The following is a 13772-nucleotide window of genomic DNA, read 5'->3' on the forward strand; positions in this document are numbered from 1 at the left end:
GTGCCGGGTCTCTCATCCCTAGAGCCCCCTGGAATCCCTGCACCTGGACCACACCAATTACACTGGGTGTCTGGAAGTGGGCCTGGGAAGGACTGCTTGCAGGCCGGCTAGCCTCTTGGTGTCTGTGATTTTCTGGGACGCCAGTTCCTGGTCCACCCATATCGAGCAGTGGCTGAGAAGCAGCGCGGGAGAGTGGCGGGGGTCAGGGGTTCAGCTGGGAGTCCTGACTCCTCTCCATGCCTCCTGGAGCCAGCTGCTTAGTCTGGGATCCTCCTTTGGAAACGGGGACAGAGGCACCGACCGACCCCGGAGGCCATCGTGAGCACCAGTGGAGATAATGCAGGGGAAGCGCCAGCACAAAGCCCCTTCCCTTAGAGTGAATGAGTGCAAGCGGTGGGACGCGAGTCGCTGGGTGGACCCACAGGCCTGTACAACCTTCCCTACATTCGTCCTGCTGGAAGAAAACATCTCCGCCATCACTTCGGTTTCCAGCTTAGGGAAAACTGAGCGCCCCTTCTCCTTTTGTCTCCCACTCCATCCCAGCACAAACAGCCTTACACCTTCTTCCCTAGACGTATCACCGCCAGGACTCCAACCTGGCTCGTTAGGCACCCAGGAAGCTCAGCCCCATGCCCCGCGGCCTCGGCCCCCGGGTGGGGCTCTGCTTGTCGTACCTCACCACCTCGCCACAGCTCCTGCGCCCCCGCACTCGCTCACAGGGTTTGGAGAAGCCAGGGCAGGACTTGCGCACAGCCCGCCGCGTGGAGGGTCCCTCGTGCAGAGAGGCCGGGGGAGGGCAGGCCGCCACCTTCCTCCTGACCCTCGGGATCCTCCGGCATTGCTTCACCTTGCAGGGCCCTGGCCCTGGGTCCACAGTCGAGTGCGGGCCCTACTGAGGGCTTGAATTGGGAGGCTGGTTTTATTGAGGGGGCACACATTGGCAGGGTTAAGCCCCCTCACCCCCACGGGGAATCGCGCAAGATTTCAGCATTTTTAATGCTCCAAGAGACCGCCCAAGAGACGGCATAGTGGGTCGCACTGTGCACTGGTGGGGAAACTGAGGCTCGGACGAGCAAGGCGGGCCCGCAAGGTCACGCGGCCTCCGGGGCGGCGGGGGGCGCGAGTTTCAGAGTTGGGGCGCGGGCCGGGGCGCGCGCGTGGGCGGTGCGCGCCCAGGCCAGCGGCTCGGGGCTCGGCTGTCGCAGCGCGGCCGCCGGAGGGCCGCAGCCGGGCGCGGGCGGCGCCAGTGCGCAGGCGCGGCGGGCAGGAGGGGACGCGCTCGGGGCGCGCGCGCGGGGCAGCCGGCGCCCCATCTCGGCCCGCCGCGCCCCAGCGCCTCGCCGCCCGCCGCCGCCCCGGCGCCCCGGCCGGCGAGGGGCGCGCCCGCGGCCGCGGCCGCTGCATGGCGCTGGGATGGCGGGGGCGCCGCGCGGCCGAGGCGGCGGCGGAGGCGGAGGGGGCGCAAGCGAAGGCGGAGGGGGCGCGGGCGAGCCCGGGGGCGCTGAGCGGGCGGCCCGGCCGGGCGGCCGGCGCAGGCTGCGGGCGTGCGACGAGGAGTTCGCGTGCCCCGAGCTGGAGGCGCTGTTCCGCGGCTACACGCTGCGGCTGGAGCAGGCGGCCACGCTGAAGGCGCTGGCGGTGCTCAGCCTGCTGGCGGGCGCGCTGGCGCTGGCCGAGCTGCTGGGCGCGCCGGGGCCCGCGCCCGGCCTGGCCAAGGGCTCGCACCCCGTGCACTGCGTGCTCTTCCTGGCGCTGCTCGTGGTCACTAACGTCCGCTCGCTGCAGGCGCCCCAGCTGCAGCAGGTCGGCCAGCTCGCGCTGCTCTTTAGCCTCACCTTCGCGCTGCTCTGCTGCCCCTTCGCGCTCGGCGGCCCCGCCGGGGCGCACGCCGGGGCGGCGACGGTGCCGGTGACTGCCGACCAGGGTGTTTGGCAGCTCCTTTTGGTCACCTTCGTGTCCTATGCCCTGCTTCCTGTGCGCAGCCTGCTGGCCATCGGCTTCGGGCTCCTGGTGGCCGCCTCGCACTTGCTGGTCACCGCCACCTTGGTCCCCGCCAAGCGCCCACGTCTCTGGAGGACGGTAAGTGCCGCCGCGCGCCTCCGATCCGGTCTGGGACGCACCTGCCCGGGAGGGAGTGGGGCGCTGGGAGCCAGGCGCAAACCTACCGATTGGGTAGGTGGGGAAACTGAGGCTTCGAATGGGGGTGGACGTTCAAGGTCACTCAGCGAGTTGGGAATGTACTGGCGGCTGGCACCCTGGGGTCGGGCTCTCTTCCGAGTTACAGTCCACATAGTGGCCCTGGATGTGGAGTATGGAGACGGGAGATCGTGGAGAGGGCAAAGATTGGCCCAAGGTCAGGCAGCTGGTGAGCGGTCAAGCGGGGCCAGAGCCGGGTTTCGCCGCTCTTTGGCTGCACCCATCCCCGCAGGAGGGACGGAAAGTGGGCGCGGGGAGCGGCCCCGGGTGGGCAGGGTTCCTCGCCGGCTTGCGCACAGCCCTGGTCTCCTCTCGTTTGCGCCTGGAGCGGGTGCGGGGCTCTCGAGTCCCCCTCCCAGCCCTCCAGCCCCAGGGGATGTGAGGAGGGGGAAAAGACTTTGGTCCCCTCTAGTCGCCCTGGCATCCGTTGTGGACCTGCCTTGGGTCCAGAAGGACAGAGTTTGCCAAGGTCGCACAGGGCTCTGGTCTCTACCGCCCCCGCTCCGCCGCGGCCCTGACCCCAGCTCGCAGCGCCCGAACTTTGTCACTGTCTTGCGGGCCGGGTGGGCGAGACGGTGGCGAGGACAAGGACCAGGCGCTTCCCGCGGCTCCTCCCCGGAGCCTGGAGGCGGATGTCTTTGCCGCGTGGGGCTTTCCGAGCTTCTCGCGCAGCGCAGCCCAGTCCACCCGGCTTGGAGGGCGCTGAGAGAGGGTTTTGTTTCTGCCTCTGGCTGCATTTTGGCAGGAGGGTGGCGGACCCGGATCGGGGAGCGCGGGGGAAGGGAAGGCGGCAGATGAAGGAGATGGGGGCGACAAAGGGAAACTGGACAACTGGGGGGGGTGATGGAAGTAAGACAGCTGGGGTGTGAGGGGACCGAGGGCCCCCACCCAAGGACCGAGGGGCGTACCCCCAGATGGTCATGCCCTGGATGCACATGGTCACAGGGGCCATGGGACACACAGGCCAGAGCCATGGCTAGAGCTGCCTTTTAGGGCCCAGAAAGGCCAGCATGTGCTGGGGGCTGGGAGAGGTGGAGGAAGGAGTGTGTGGAGAGGAGCCAGAGAGGGGCGGCAGAAGAGAGGAAGAGGAGTAGGAGTGAAGGCCAGAGACAGAGATGGACTAGGCAGAGATAAAGGCGGAGAGACAGGGAAAAGGGCCAGCCGGCTGCATGCCCAGGGAGGGGGGCTCACAGGGAAGGGAAGACAGAGGGGGAGGGGAGGGGTCTCTAGCAGGCCTCCTGCTTTGCATCCTGTGAGGGCAGGTGGGCCTTGCTTGACCTTCTGGGTGAGGGGGGGGGGGCCGCTCCTGTACCTCTCCCCCTACAGCCCTCCCATCTGTTGTGTGTTTGGCCCCCACAGCTGGGTCCTCACAGCCAGGACCACCTCCCTACCAGGACCAGTAGGCAGGCCCAGATACCAGGTCAGCTCTGGATGAGAGGGGCCTGAGCTGACCTGGACAGGCTGGGGCGCAGGCAACACTGAGTTCTGGTGTGCCGCGAGTTCAGCTGGTTCAGTGAAAGGCTGTACTATCCTCTTCTTTTTAAATAATGAATGTTGTATGATAGCCTCCAGTTATTCCTTTTAAAGAATTAAAAGATTTAGGGCCGGCCCCATGGCTTAGCGGTTAGGTGCGCGCGCTCCGATGCTGGCGGCCTGGGTTCCGACCCCGGGCGCGCACCGACGTGCCGCTTCTCCGGCCATGCTGAGGCCGCGTCCCACATGCATCAACTGGAAGGATATGCAGCTATGACACAAAACTATCTACTGGGGCTTTGGGGGGAAAAAAAAAAAAGAATTAAAAGATTTAAAGAGAGAGAGGAGAGAGTCTGTACAGGTGCCTTGGGCACAGAGAGCTCGGTCCCCCCCACCCCAGGATAAGATGAGCCCCTGTATTCTAGCGGGAGGGAGCCCATCCTGGGAGAACAGATTCTTAGGGAGCTGATATCTGGGGTTCACTGCTACTAGCTGTGACTCCCTGGGCAATGCAGACCCTTCCCTTGCTGAGCCTCAGTTTCCCCGCCTGAATAAAGGGGGGAAGTGGTGTGGTGAAGATGAAAAGTTCATATGGGAAAAGCACATACTTGAAATCTCCTGCCACTTCTAAATCATTTTGACTTCTTCAGAATGTTCGAATTCAAGTCCACCTGTCGCTATGGGTGGTGGCGATATTGACAGATAGATGGGGATGGATGCAGAGAAACATATGGTGAGGGGACTGGACGACACCTCAGGGATTCTCCCTCTCAATTAGAAAATTCTGGGAGTCTGTGACCCTGTCTTTAATGAGCTCTGCAACTTGGTACTTGACACGAGTGGGGAAGATGGCACCCACATTCACAAAGCATGTCCATTGCTGCCCACTGTTTCACCATCTCCCTGCCTTCCTGCAGTGCAGTCACCTGCTGACAGCGCCAATTCCTCGGGATCCAGTTTGGGGCAGGCAGAAGCTGGTGCAGGGTATGGGGTAGATGCCCAGGAGACACTCAAGGACTGGATGCATGAGGCAGTCTGTGCAGGGGCGTTGCCTTTGCTGCATACGTGCTGTGTGTCATGGGCCCGCTGGAGAAAGCGTGCTCTGGAGGACTGAGACTGGGGTTCGAGTGTGGGCTCCCAGGGCCTCTGCCCCTCCGCAGGGAGGCTCTTGAGGTTTCCTGCATCAATCCCATGCGGCCCTGGTGTGTGGGGTGCTGGGGATGCGGTCCATGTGCTTTGGGGCTCTGTCGCTGGGGCCTGAGAGCACGCAGAAAGCCAGGTGCATGACTGACTGCACGGTTGACATTCAGGAGGTAATGCTCTGCCCTTCCCCAGGAGGGAGAGTGTGCCTGATGCTGTTCTCCTCTAGGGTAGAAAGGGTTTAGGGGAAATGGCCCTATTCCCACCCAGCCCAGCACTGAGGAGCAGCCCCACAAATATAGACCAGACTAGGTCTCCCCTTCCCAGTCCCTTGCTCTCGGTCCACTGGCTGTACCTAAACTAAATACAATAACTCATTTTTATTTAACTGATGTGTCAGAACTGAAGGCATCATGTTCAAGAACACCCAGGCCTGCTCAGAGGCAGCAGCAGGGGGAAGGCCAGGCCAGGGTGGGCCCGAGAGCGTGGTGAGCGCTGCAGCCTGGGGGGCCTGGGGTATGAGATGGGGAGGCAGGAGGGGGAGACGCCAGATACAGGACCTGAGCTCTCTTGTGGTGGCACTCACCGATTTACAGAGCCTTCAGGAGCCCAGCTTGGGGAGCAGGGCACAGGCTCAGGGACTGGGGGCAGTGGTGGGGAAGTAGAGTTGGGGTGCTCATGCGAAGGGAGTGAAGGTCCTTGCTGGGAGTGCTGGTGGAGGAGGGCATCTCTGGAGAAGGGCCACCTGGGCAGCTCACCTGCTGGCTCAGGGTGCCAGCCCACAGGGTGACCCCTCCTGCCCTGCCGCTCGTGTGCCTGGGGTGTGCGGCCTCCGCCAGCCCAGAGCTTCCCCGCTGTGGGGCCTCTCTCCTCACAGCCCCAGATGCCCACTTCTTGGCCAGGGGGGTCAGGATCCCTGTATTTGGACGTAGCAAGGGTCCACTGCAGTGTGTTTCCAATTTGGTTGCCTATCAACGTCAGTGAAATATGTTCCGTTCCTGGAAGTTTGAACCACAGGCAGCATAACAGAAATCACGACTGTTGGGAGGAGTGAGAGCTGCCTGGAATTCCCTGCCCTCCCCCCCCCCCCCCTTGTCTGAGCTCCTGCTGGGAACCCAGCGCTGGCAGGCTGAGAGCAATGTAACCGCTCTCAGAACCACCGGCCAGCTGACGTGCGCCCAGAGCGGGCCCAGGGGTGCGCTGTCCGCGGCTGCCCACCCGGGCTGCGCTCCCCGCCGCCACTCCGCCTGGGCGCTCGCCGTGCCCACCACCCCACTCCTCTCCTCCTCTTCCTGATTCAAGGCGGCCCTATAGAGTCCCTCCGGATAACCTGTGCTCCTCCTCCAGCGCGGCCCTCCCCCTGCTGCCCCGCCCCCAGTCGCCCTCTCCTAGTTCCGGGTGTCTCCCCCACTAACGTCTCCCCCACTGGCCCCCTTCCCTGCTTGCCCTCTGCCCCATCCCCCAGAGGCCCCTCCTCCTCCAGCTGGTTCTTCTCTTGCTGGAGAAGAACCTGGACCCCCTGGGCACGCCCAGCTCCGTCTCCCCGCCGCCCTGCTCCTCAGCCGGCCCCTCTCCCCGCTGGGCTCCTCCTTCTCCGGCAGGGCTCTGCTGGACCCCTCCCCAGGCCGGGCCCCTTCTCTCCCGCTTGCACCTTCCTCCCCCTACCCTGCCCTTCTGGGCTCTGTCACCCTTCTGCTCACCTGCTTATGCGGTCCACCTGCTTGGGCTGACCCACTGCTTCCCTGGTGGACGCTGGAACAGGGAGGGAGACAGGGGTTCCTCCTGGGGCAGGCTGGGCTGTGTGAAGGTGGAGCGTGGGCTTCCCTGCTGTGGTGAGGGGTGACCCTGCATGCAATCTCTTTGTCCTTGGCTGGACACCCTTTCCCTAGGCCTCTGGTCACTGGCAGGGCTCAGCCCCCACCGCTCCTGCTCTTATAGCCTCTGGCTTCCTATCCCACTGCACATTTACAGCCCTGGCTGCTCCCTGAGCTCCAGGTGCATGTCAGGTGCCTCCTCGAGGCCTCCAGGTCCATGTCCAGTGGGCATCCCGCAAGGACCACCTGGTTCCCCGGGACCGGCGCCATCAGCCTCCTGCCTGCCTGGGTGGTTCCCCCAGTTGTCTCCCCACCACCTGGTCATTTCCCTCAGCCTCCTGTCATCCTCCCTCCAAGGCAGCTGGTTCTAATTTTAAAAAGCATCCGGAATCGCCCACATCAGGGCATCAGGACTTAGGATGAGGGGAAATGGGGCCTGGAAGGTCAGGGAGGATTGTTCAGGCATCCCGCGGGCTCCCACCTGCTCTCCTCTGGGAGGTCCTCTGGGCCCGGGCTTCTCTCTGCTGCCCCAGGATGTGCCAGGTAGGAGTTCTGCTCCCACGGTCCCCTGGGCTGTCTGTGTGCTTGGAGTCCAGTCCTGCTGATGGACCTGGCAGAGGGGCTGGGATGAGCTGGAGCAGATATGAAGCATCTGCTTCGTGGCGCCTGTGGCACCTTCTCTGGATAGTTCTGTGATCCACACTGGGGTGCCAGCCCCTGAGCTGGGGGCTGGGGACTGGGGACACAGTGGGACCCTGTCCTCCGGTAAGCTACAGTCTGTGGGGAGACCCCAGTCAACAACTGGGACCGCAGTCTGTGCCTGGGGTAGGGACGTGTGAACCTCAGAGGCGTATATAGGGGCCAAGGCAGATGGGGCTCAGGGCAGCTTCCTGAGGACAAGATGCTCCAGCCAAGATACTGGATGAGGCCCAGGGCTGCTGGGTCTGGGGGGGCATCCCTCAAAGTCCTGGGGGCTGCAGGTGCTGGCTGAGGGCTAAGAGGGGACAGAGAGAGGGAGGAGGGGGTGTTGGGGGGGAGGCCCCTGGATTGCGGGCCACAAGGAGCATTTGCCCTTTCTTCTGAAAACATTGCCAGCGCCCGGAAGGATATTAAGCAGAGGAGGGGTCTGATCAGTCTTCTGATTGGAGGTCCCTGGGGTGCAGTGGGGAGCATGGGTCACACGGAAGCAGAAGAAAGCATGGGGAGGTGACTGCCCTGGGTGGAAGCCTCCTCCCGGCTGGCTGGTGTGGCCAAATGTCTGCTTGCCACTATCCCTACCTGCTGTCAGAGCTGCCGGCCTGCCTTCCGGGGACTCATGATGGTTCTCGGGCCATGTCCTTCTCCTGTCACCTGTCTGAGGTCCAGAAGGCCTGGGTTCAGCTGCTGGTTTGACGGGTAACCTGCACTGTGTTCCTGCAGGCACGGAGCCCAGAAACTTTCTCAGACCATTTTCCTACTCAGGTGGGGATGGGTGGGCTTTTGAGGTTGGTGGAACTCCCAGCGCTGCAGGGGCTCCGCTGCTAGCTGTGGGGCCTTGGGCAGGGGACTCCCTGCCATACCTTGGTTTTCTCCAAGGTTGCTCCCCTGGTCTTGTAGGGGCAGATGCCTCCTTGGGTACCCCTCCCGTCCCCTATTCCCCCGTTACGGGGCCAGCACTCAGCAAAGTGGCAGCCGCCTCTTGTTGTCACTAATTGGTTGTAGCCTGTGACCTATGAGTTTTCTCTGACTCAGGGAACCCATGTCTAGTCGTGGTCAAACGTTGGAAAAGATGCCCCGGATGCTGGTGGCAGGCAGTCTGTCCAGACTGATGTCTTCTGCATGTTTTCCGTCACTTCTGGCCAGTTGTGCTTTTGGGAGCACTACTGTAGCACTGTCCAGCCAGAGGGAGGCCTGTGTCCGTTGGGGAGGCTGGCCTCGGGTGGGGCTCCACTTGTCCATATGCCGGGCTGGGCAGGGGGCATGAGTTTGGACGGGAAAGGCAGCATGGCAGCCCAGCAGCCTGGGTGAGCCTGGTGGGCAAGACCCTGTTCCCCACCCACCAGCTGCAGGCACCTCAGCTTACACGGAGGGGCTGAGCCAGGAAGACGGAAAAGACCTTTCCCGCTCTCAAGTGCTGGCTTCTACCACACCTGAGGATGTGTCACATATGCCCCTCGTCTCTCTCACACACACACATGTTCATTACACACGCATGTGCACACACATACTCTCACATACTCATGTGTGCACACACAAGCACATGCAGACACTCACGTGCTCTCACACACACACACATACACTCACTCTCACACACTTGCAGACACGTTCATGCATGCTTACACAACACACTTTTATTAGTATTACTACTTTTTCAGGTGGACACATTGTCCTCGTCTGAGGGAAATGGGGCTGGGCAAGGGGTGGCAGAGGCCCAGCGTGGGGCCCAGCTTCTGCCCCTCCAGCCCCGAGACCTTGGGCAACCTCAAGACCTGCCCATGAAGTGAGACCAGCCCCAGGCCTTGCCTGGATGGGGAGGTCAGGTGGAGAGGCCGTGCACGTGGGACTGAGAGCTATGGGGATGAGTGATGAGGGCCAGGACTCTCTCTCCTCTCCATCTTCTTTGTGTGTGCAGTCGGGCAGGGCCAGGCCACGCTTCCTCAGGCTCATGTCCGTCACCTCCCCACGTGTGGGGCGCAGGGTGGGGCCAGTACCGCCTACCCCCATCCACGGCAGGTTGCCCCTCACTGCCCGTATCTGTATCCCTCCTGTCCTCGACCTCCCTTCCCTGGATCCTCCTCTGTGCCCTTGAGCCCTTGACCCTGTCTTCCTGGATTGGAAGGCGGCAGGACCTGCTTTGATCTCTGAGCTGCAGTGTTCACGCTGCCTCCAACTCAAGGCTGGGAGGAGAGCTTGGAGTTGGTGGGAGCAGAGCTTTTTTGCTTCTCAGTGCTCTGGGCAGGACTGTGCAGAGCCTGGACATAGTTCTTGGGGTGGGGCCTTTGTGTGTGCACATGCATGTGTGCATGTATATGTGTGCACATGTGTGTGAGCAAGTGTGCATGCATTTGGCTGTGTGTGCATGCCTGTGAGCGTGCATATGTATGTGTACACACACGTGTGCGCATACATGTGAGCACATGTGTATATGTGTGCATGCTCTTGAGAGCATGTATATTTATGCACACGTGCTAATGTGTGTGCATGTGCATGACTGTGGATGTGTGCATGCACATTTGTGCATGTTTATATGTGTGCACAAGTGGTTGCACATGTATATTCATGCATGCACATGTGCATGCATACTTATGTGCATGAGTGTGTTCATGCATGTGTGTGAGTGTCTGTGCATGCGTTGGTAACATTCAGAGGTCCCAGTCCCATCCTAGACGTGCAGTGTCTAGATCTCTGGGTTTGAGGCGTCCCACTGTCCTCTCAGAATCCGGGACAAACCCTGTGCCAGGCTTGGTGCAGGGTCTGTGTCCTGAGGGCTCACAGCCTGGGTAGCAGGGACATAAGCCGGGTGATCTTGTGTCCACGTCTGGAGTGAGGAGCATGCTCTGTGGTGGGCAGTGGGGCTGGGAGGGGAGCCTGTCTGAGTGGGCACAGCCCTTGGCAATCCTATGGGAAGTGGGGCTGCTGTAGGCCCAGACTCAGGGCATCCTGGCCGTGCTACTGAGGGACGCCAGGTGAGGGACCCTGATGTGGGGGAACAGGATGCCCAGGTGAGGGTTTTAGGTGCAGGAAGACAGGACGCTTATCCAGGTGAGGAACCCCAGGGACAGAACTCCTGCCTGTGGTGTAGATTGCTAGGCTCTCCCCTCCTGCCCCCCGCACCCTGCAGAGGGGGATGTCCTTGCCCATGGGATGTTCCGAATCTGAAGGCAACTCTCTGTTTTGGTTCTAAAATACAGAGCAGTTGTATCAGGTCCAGCATCTCTTTTGCTGAAGTGAACTCTTCGGCCTTTTGGAAGTGGCCTCGGCTTGGCCTGAGGAAATGCAGGTGTGCCTGTGAGAGGGCGGGCTCTCATGTCAACTGCTGCAGTGCCTTTCTCTAGGTGACATGGCTCAGCTGGGCACTATCATGTGCGCCACTTATGGTGCACACCTGCTCAGGTGCCCTGGCTTCCTGTGAGCACAGCTGCCTCTGTTGGATGGACAAGGTGTCATTGCTCACACAGTGGCCCATGTGGGGCCTGAGGCGCCACATATCCAAATTTGGGAACATCAGATGTAGCACTCAATGAGGAGAAGGGCCGTCCACAGCAGGGCCTGCCTGTCCACATCAGGCTGTGCCTGGGATCCTGGCGCTCCTCCTACTGTCTGACCTGACCCTGTTCTCAGGCTGGCCCTCCCACTTGGCCTTGTGTCGCTGTATGTGGTCCTGCTAGCTCCTCCCTGGCAGCTGCCCAATAAGCCCATGTGATACTGTTTTTTTCCAAGAGTGCCTCCAACATCTGCACTGGCAGCCTTGTGCCACATCTGAGTGAGGGCATCTGCTCTGGAACATTCTGCTCCTGCTGGGTAAAGGTGATCAAGAGCATTCTGGAGGAGGGGGTGTGGGGTCATCATGAGCCTAGTGCTGGAGTGATGCTGAGTGATGACCTTCTCTGAAATCGTTAGTGTGTATTTCGTGGTGCCTTTGCCTAGTTTCCCTTATGAGAGAAACATTCTTTTGTTAAGAGAATGCGTTGCCTTCCTCAATCAACCATGGCCTCAAAAGGGATCTGAAATGCTTGCTCATTGAACTTGTTTTCTGAGATGGCTGTTTTCTCAAACACTGCATGCCCTGCTGCGTGGATGGCTAGCTCAGTGACCACGTTTTAGAAATCACTGGTTTAGCCTTAGGATTTTGAAACATCCTGATACTTTATTTTAAAACAAATCTTCACTTGCAGATATCACAAATGTTTCCTGGGCATTGACCATGTTGCTGGGGGGACCCCATGGGTGGGACCCTTTTCTAAAGCCCAGTTTGCTCAAGGGTCAGAAATGGGCAATGATGTGAGAGACTGTTTGGGGCTAGAGTCGGTGTCCAGGGTCTAAAGGTGAACGGAGGTGTTGAAACATAGCAGGTACTGTGGATGGGTGGGTGGGGACCCAGAGGCACATTGGTTATGCCGTCCAAGGTGGGCGTGTTTGTGCCCCAACTAGCCTTTCCGGGAGGCACAGACAGTCTCTTCGCCATCGGTCACCCACTGGGCAGGGGCGTGCGTAGCTGCCCGTCGTTGATGGAACTGTCCTGGGTGCTCTGCCGCGTGGGGACTTAATCTGTCTTCCTAACGCCACTGCCCTTGTGTTCCTCTCTCTCTCCTGATGGCATCAGCGTATCAGCCTCTCCGAACATGCTCTCCCCTTGCCCTCTGATCTGAAGAGGGAGAGTCCTGGCTTGCTTGGAGGGGGGCTGTGCCCCAGCAGATGAGTGAGCTGGAGTTGCTGCACGAGGGCCCCGACACCAGGAGGTGCCCTAGAATGAAGATCCAAGGGTTCCATCAGAAATGTCACAGCTCCCCCTGGGAATCTGCCCCCAGGTGTGGTGACCACAGCCTGGGTGGTTCAGCTTCAGGGCGCTGGAAACCCCACGGCAGGAGCTCGTGAGAGCCCGTTGGATTCTTTTTTTTGTTTACAATTTGTTTTTATTTTAATTATGGAAACTTCAGACATACACAAGAGTAGAGAGACCGGCACGATGATTTCTTGGGTACCAGCCCCGAGCTCCAACAGTTATCAACATTCTGCCATTCTTGCAAATGCTGCTGTTCCTAAAACACTTTTATTAATTCGAAAACAGAGAGCTAACAAGCAATTATGTTAATTTAAAAACACACTTGTGAGTGATGTTGAAAAACGAGCCACGCTTTAAAGAATGACATGCTGCACTTCCCAGCCAGCACGCACACTCAGTGGCAGGGCCTGGCGGGCCCCACTCCAGGCGCTGCCCGGGAGGTGAGAGGGAGCCCGGTGGGTCATGGGGCCTGGCCCACAGACCAAACCCACAGAGACTTTGCAAGGCTAGGGGGCCCTGCGTGGATTTACCAACCAGAATGTATGCAGTGAGGTGCGGGGGCAGTTGTGTGCGGGCCTCAGCTCCGTCTTTGTCCTGTGGCCACACTGCTCTCTGTGAGTGTGAGAAGGCCTTCCTCAGAGCACACCTCGTGTCTGCACACCTGTGCACTCCTCCGCAGGAGAGTCTGGTCTGGAAAGCTGTCTCCGGGGCTGGTTCTGTCATTCTTACAGACGTTTTTAATGCTGCCGAGGCTCTGTGCCCTGTGGAGAGGTTTGAGTGCTAAAGAGGGATGGTCTTGGGGTGCTTCAGAACCAGTGGGGGGCCTCCCAGCCCAAGTCAGGGGGTCACGGCGCCCCTGAGTGAAAGAAGGGAAACCCTTGCTGGCAGAGGCAGCAGTGAGAGGGAGTGGTCCCAAGGGAGAGCTGGGGGCTGCATGCACCGCCAGCGCATTTATACGTGTGTGTGCGTGCACATGCGTGTGCACCATGCCGTGCACACGCAGTGGAGGGATGGAGACGGGAGAAGCCAGCTTGGGGAAGTGCGCAGAGCCCAGGGCTTGGCGGGTCTCAGGTCCGCCGTGAAGGTAGACAGTGTCCTGGAGACCCCGGGGGTCTGAGTGCCGTGAGCACATTGTGGGGTGACCAGGCTGGATTATGTCCTACCAGCTGAACCCCATGGAATTAGCTCTAGCGTGGGGTCCCTTAGGGAAGAGGTGCAGGGTGGACCACACTCCTGGGTCCGTGTGGGGACCAGGACCTTGAGCAGCCTCTCAGTCTGGGACCACATGAGTCCCAGTGGTCCTGGTCTTGTCATTCCTGGGAAAATCAGCCTCAGGCAGGGGATCTGCACACTTGTTTTTGCTGGTCACCCATCCTGCATTTGGGGGCACCTGTGTGTCAGCCCCTACCAGTCCTTGGAGCAAAGAAGCCTGCAGGCACGCTCTGGAGGATGGGGTTTCTTTTGGATTGCTGCCTCTCTGTCTCTCCAAGCCAAAAGGCATCTGTTCAGCCAGCGTCCATGGCTCGTGGGTCCCTCAGGAGTGGGGGGCGCTTAGAGATTCCCACCTTGGAGGAGATCCCCTGGGGGGTGCTGAGACGTGGTGCAAGTCTTCCCCAGGGCCAAGTGGAAGTTTCCCACATGGGCCCCCAGGCATACCCCGGGACAGT

At 60.6% G+C, this 13772-nt stretch overlaps 1 protein-coding gene across 4 annotated transcripts in view; it reads left to right on the forward strand.

The window, feature by feature from the left end:
- Nucleotides 1-1359: 1359 nt before the first annotated feature.
- Nucleotides 1360-13772, forward strand: part of ADCY1 (adenylate cyclase 1) — a 153225-nt gene continuing 140812 nt past the window's right edge. For 2 of the 4 annotated variants that reach the window (XM_058534765.1, XM_058534768.1), the window contains exon 1: nucleotides 1363-2079. In XM_058534765.1, coding sequence (XP_058390748.1) covers nucleotides 1414-2079 — 666 coding nt within the window. In that variant the 5' untranslated portion in view covers nucleotides 1363-1413. Of the gene's footprint in view, nucleotides 2080-13772 lie in introns of all 4 variants that reach the window. The other 2 variants (XM_058534764.1, XM_058534766.1) reach the window with 2 other exon arrangements.

Source organism: Diceros bicornis, chromosome 41, assembly GCF_020826845.1.
Source record: "Diceros bicornis minor isolate mBicDic1 chromosome 41, mDicBic1.mat.cur, whole genome shotgun sequence".
Classification (NCBI taxonomy): Eukaryota; Metazoa; Chordata; class Mammalia; order Perissodactyla; family Rhinocerotidae; genus Diceros; species Diceros bicornis.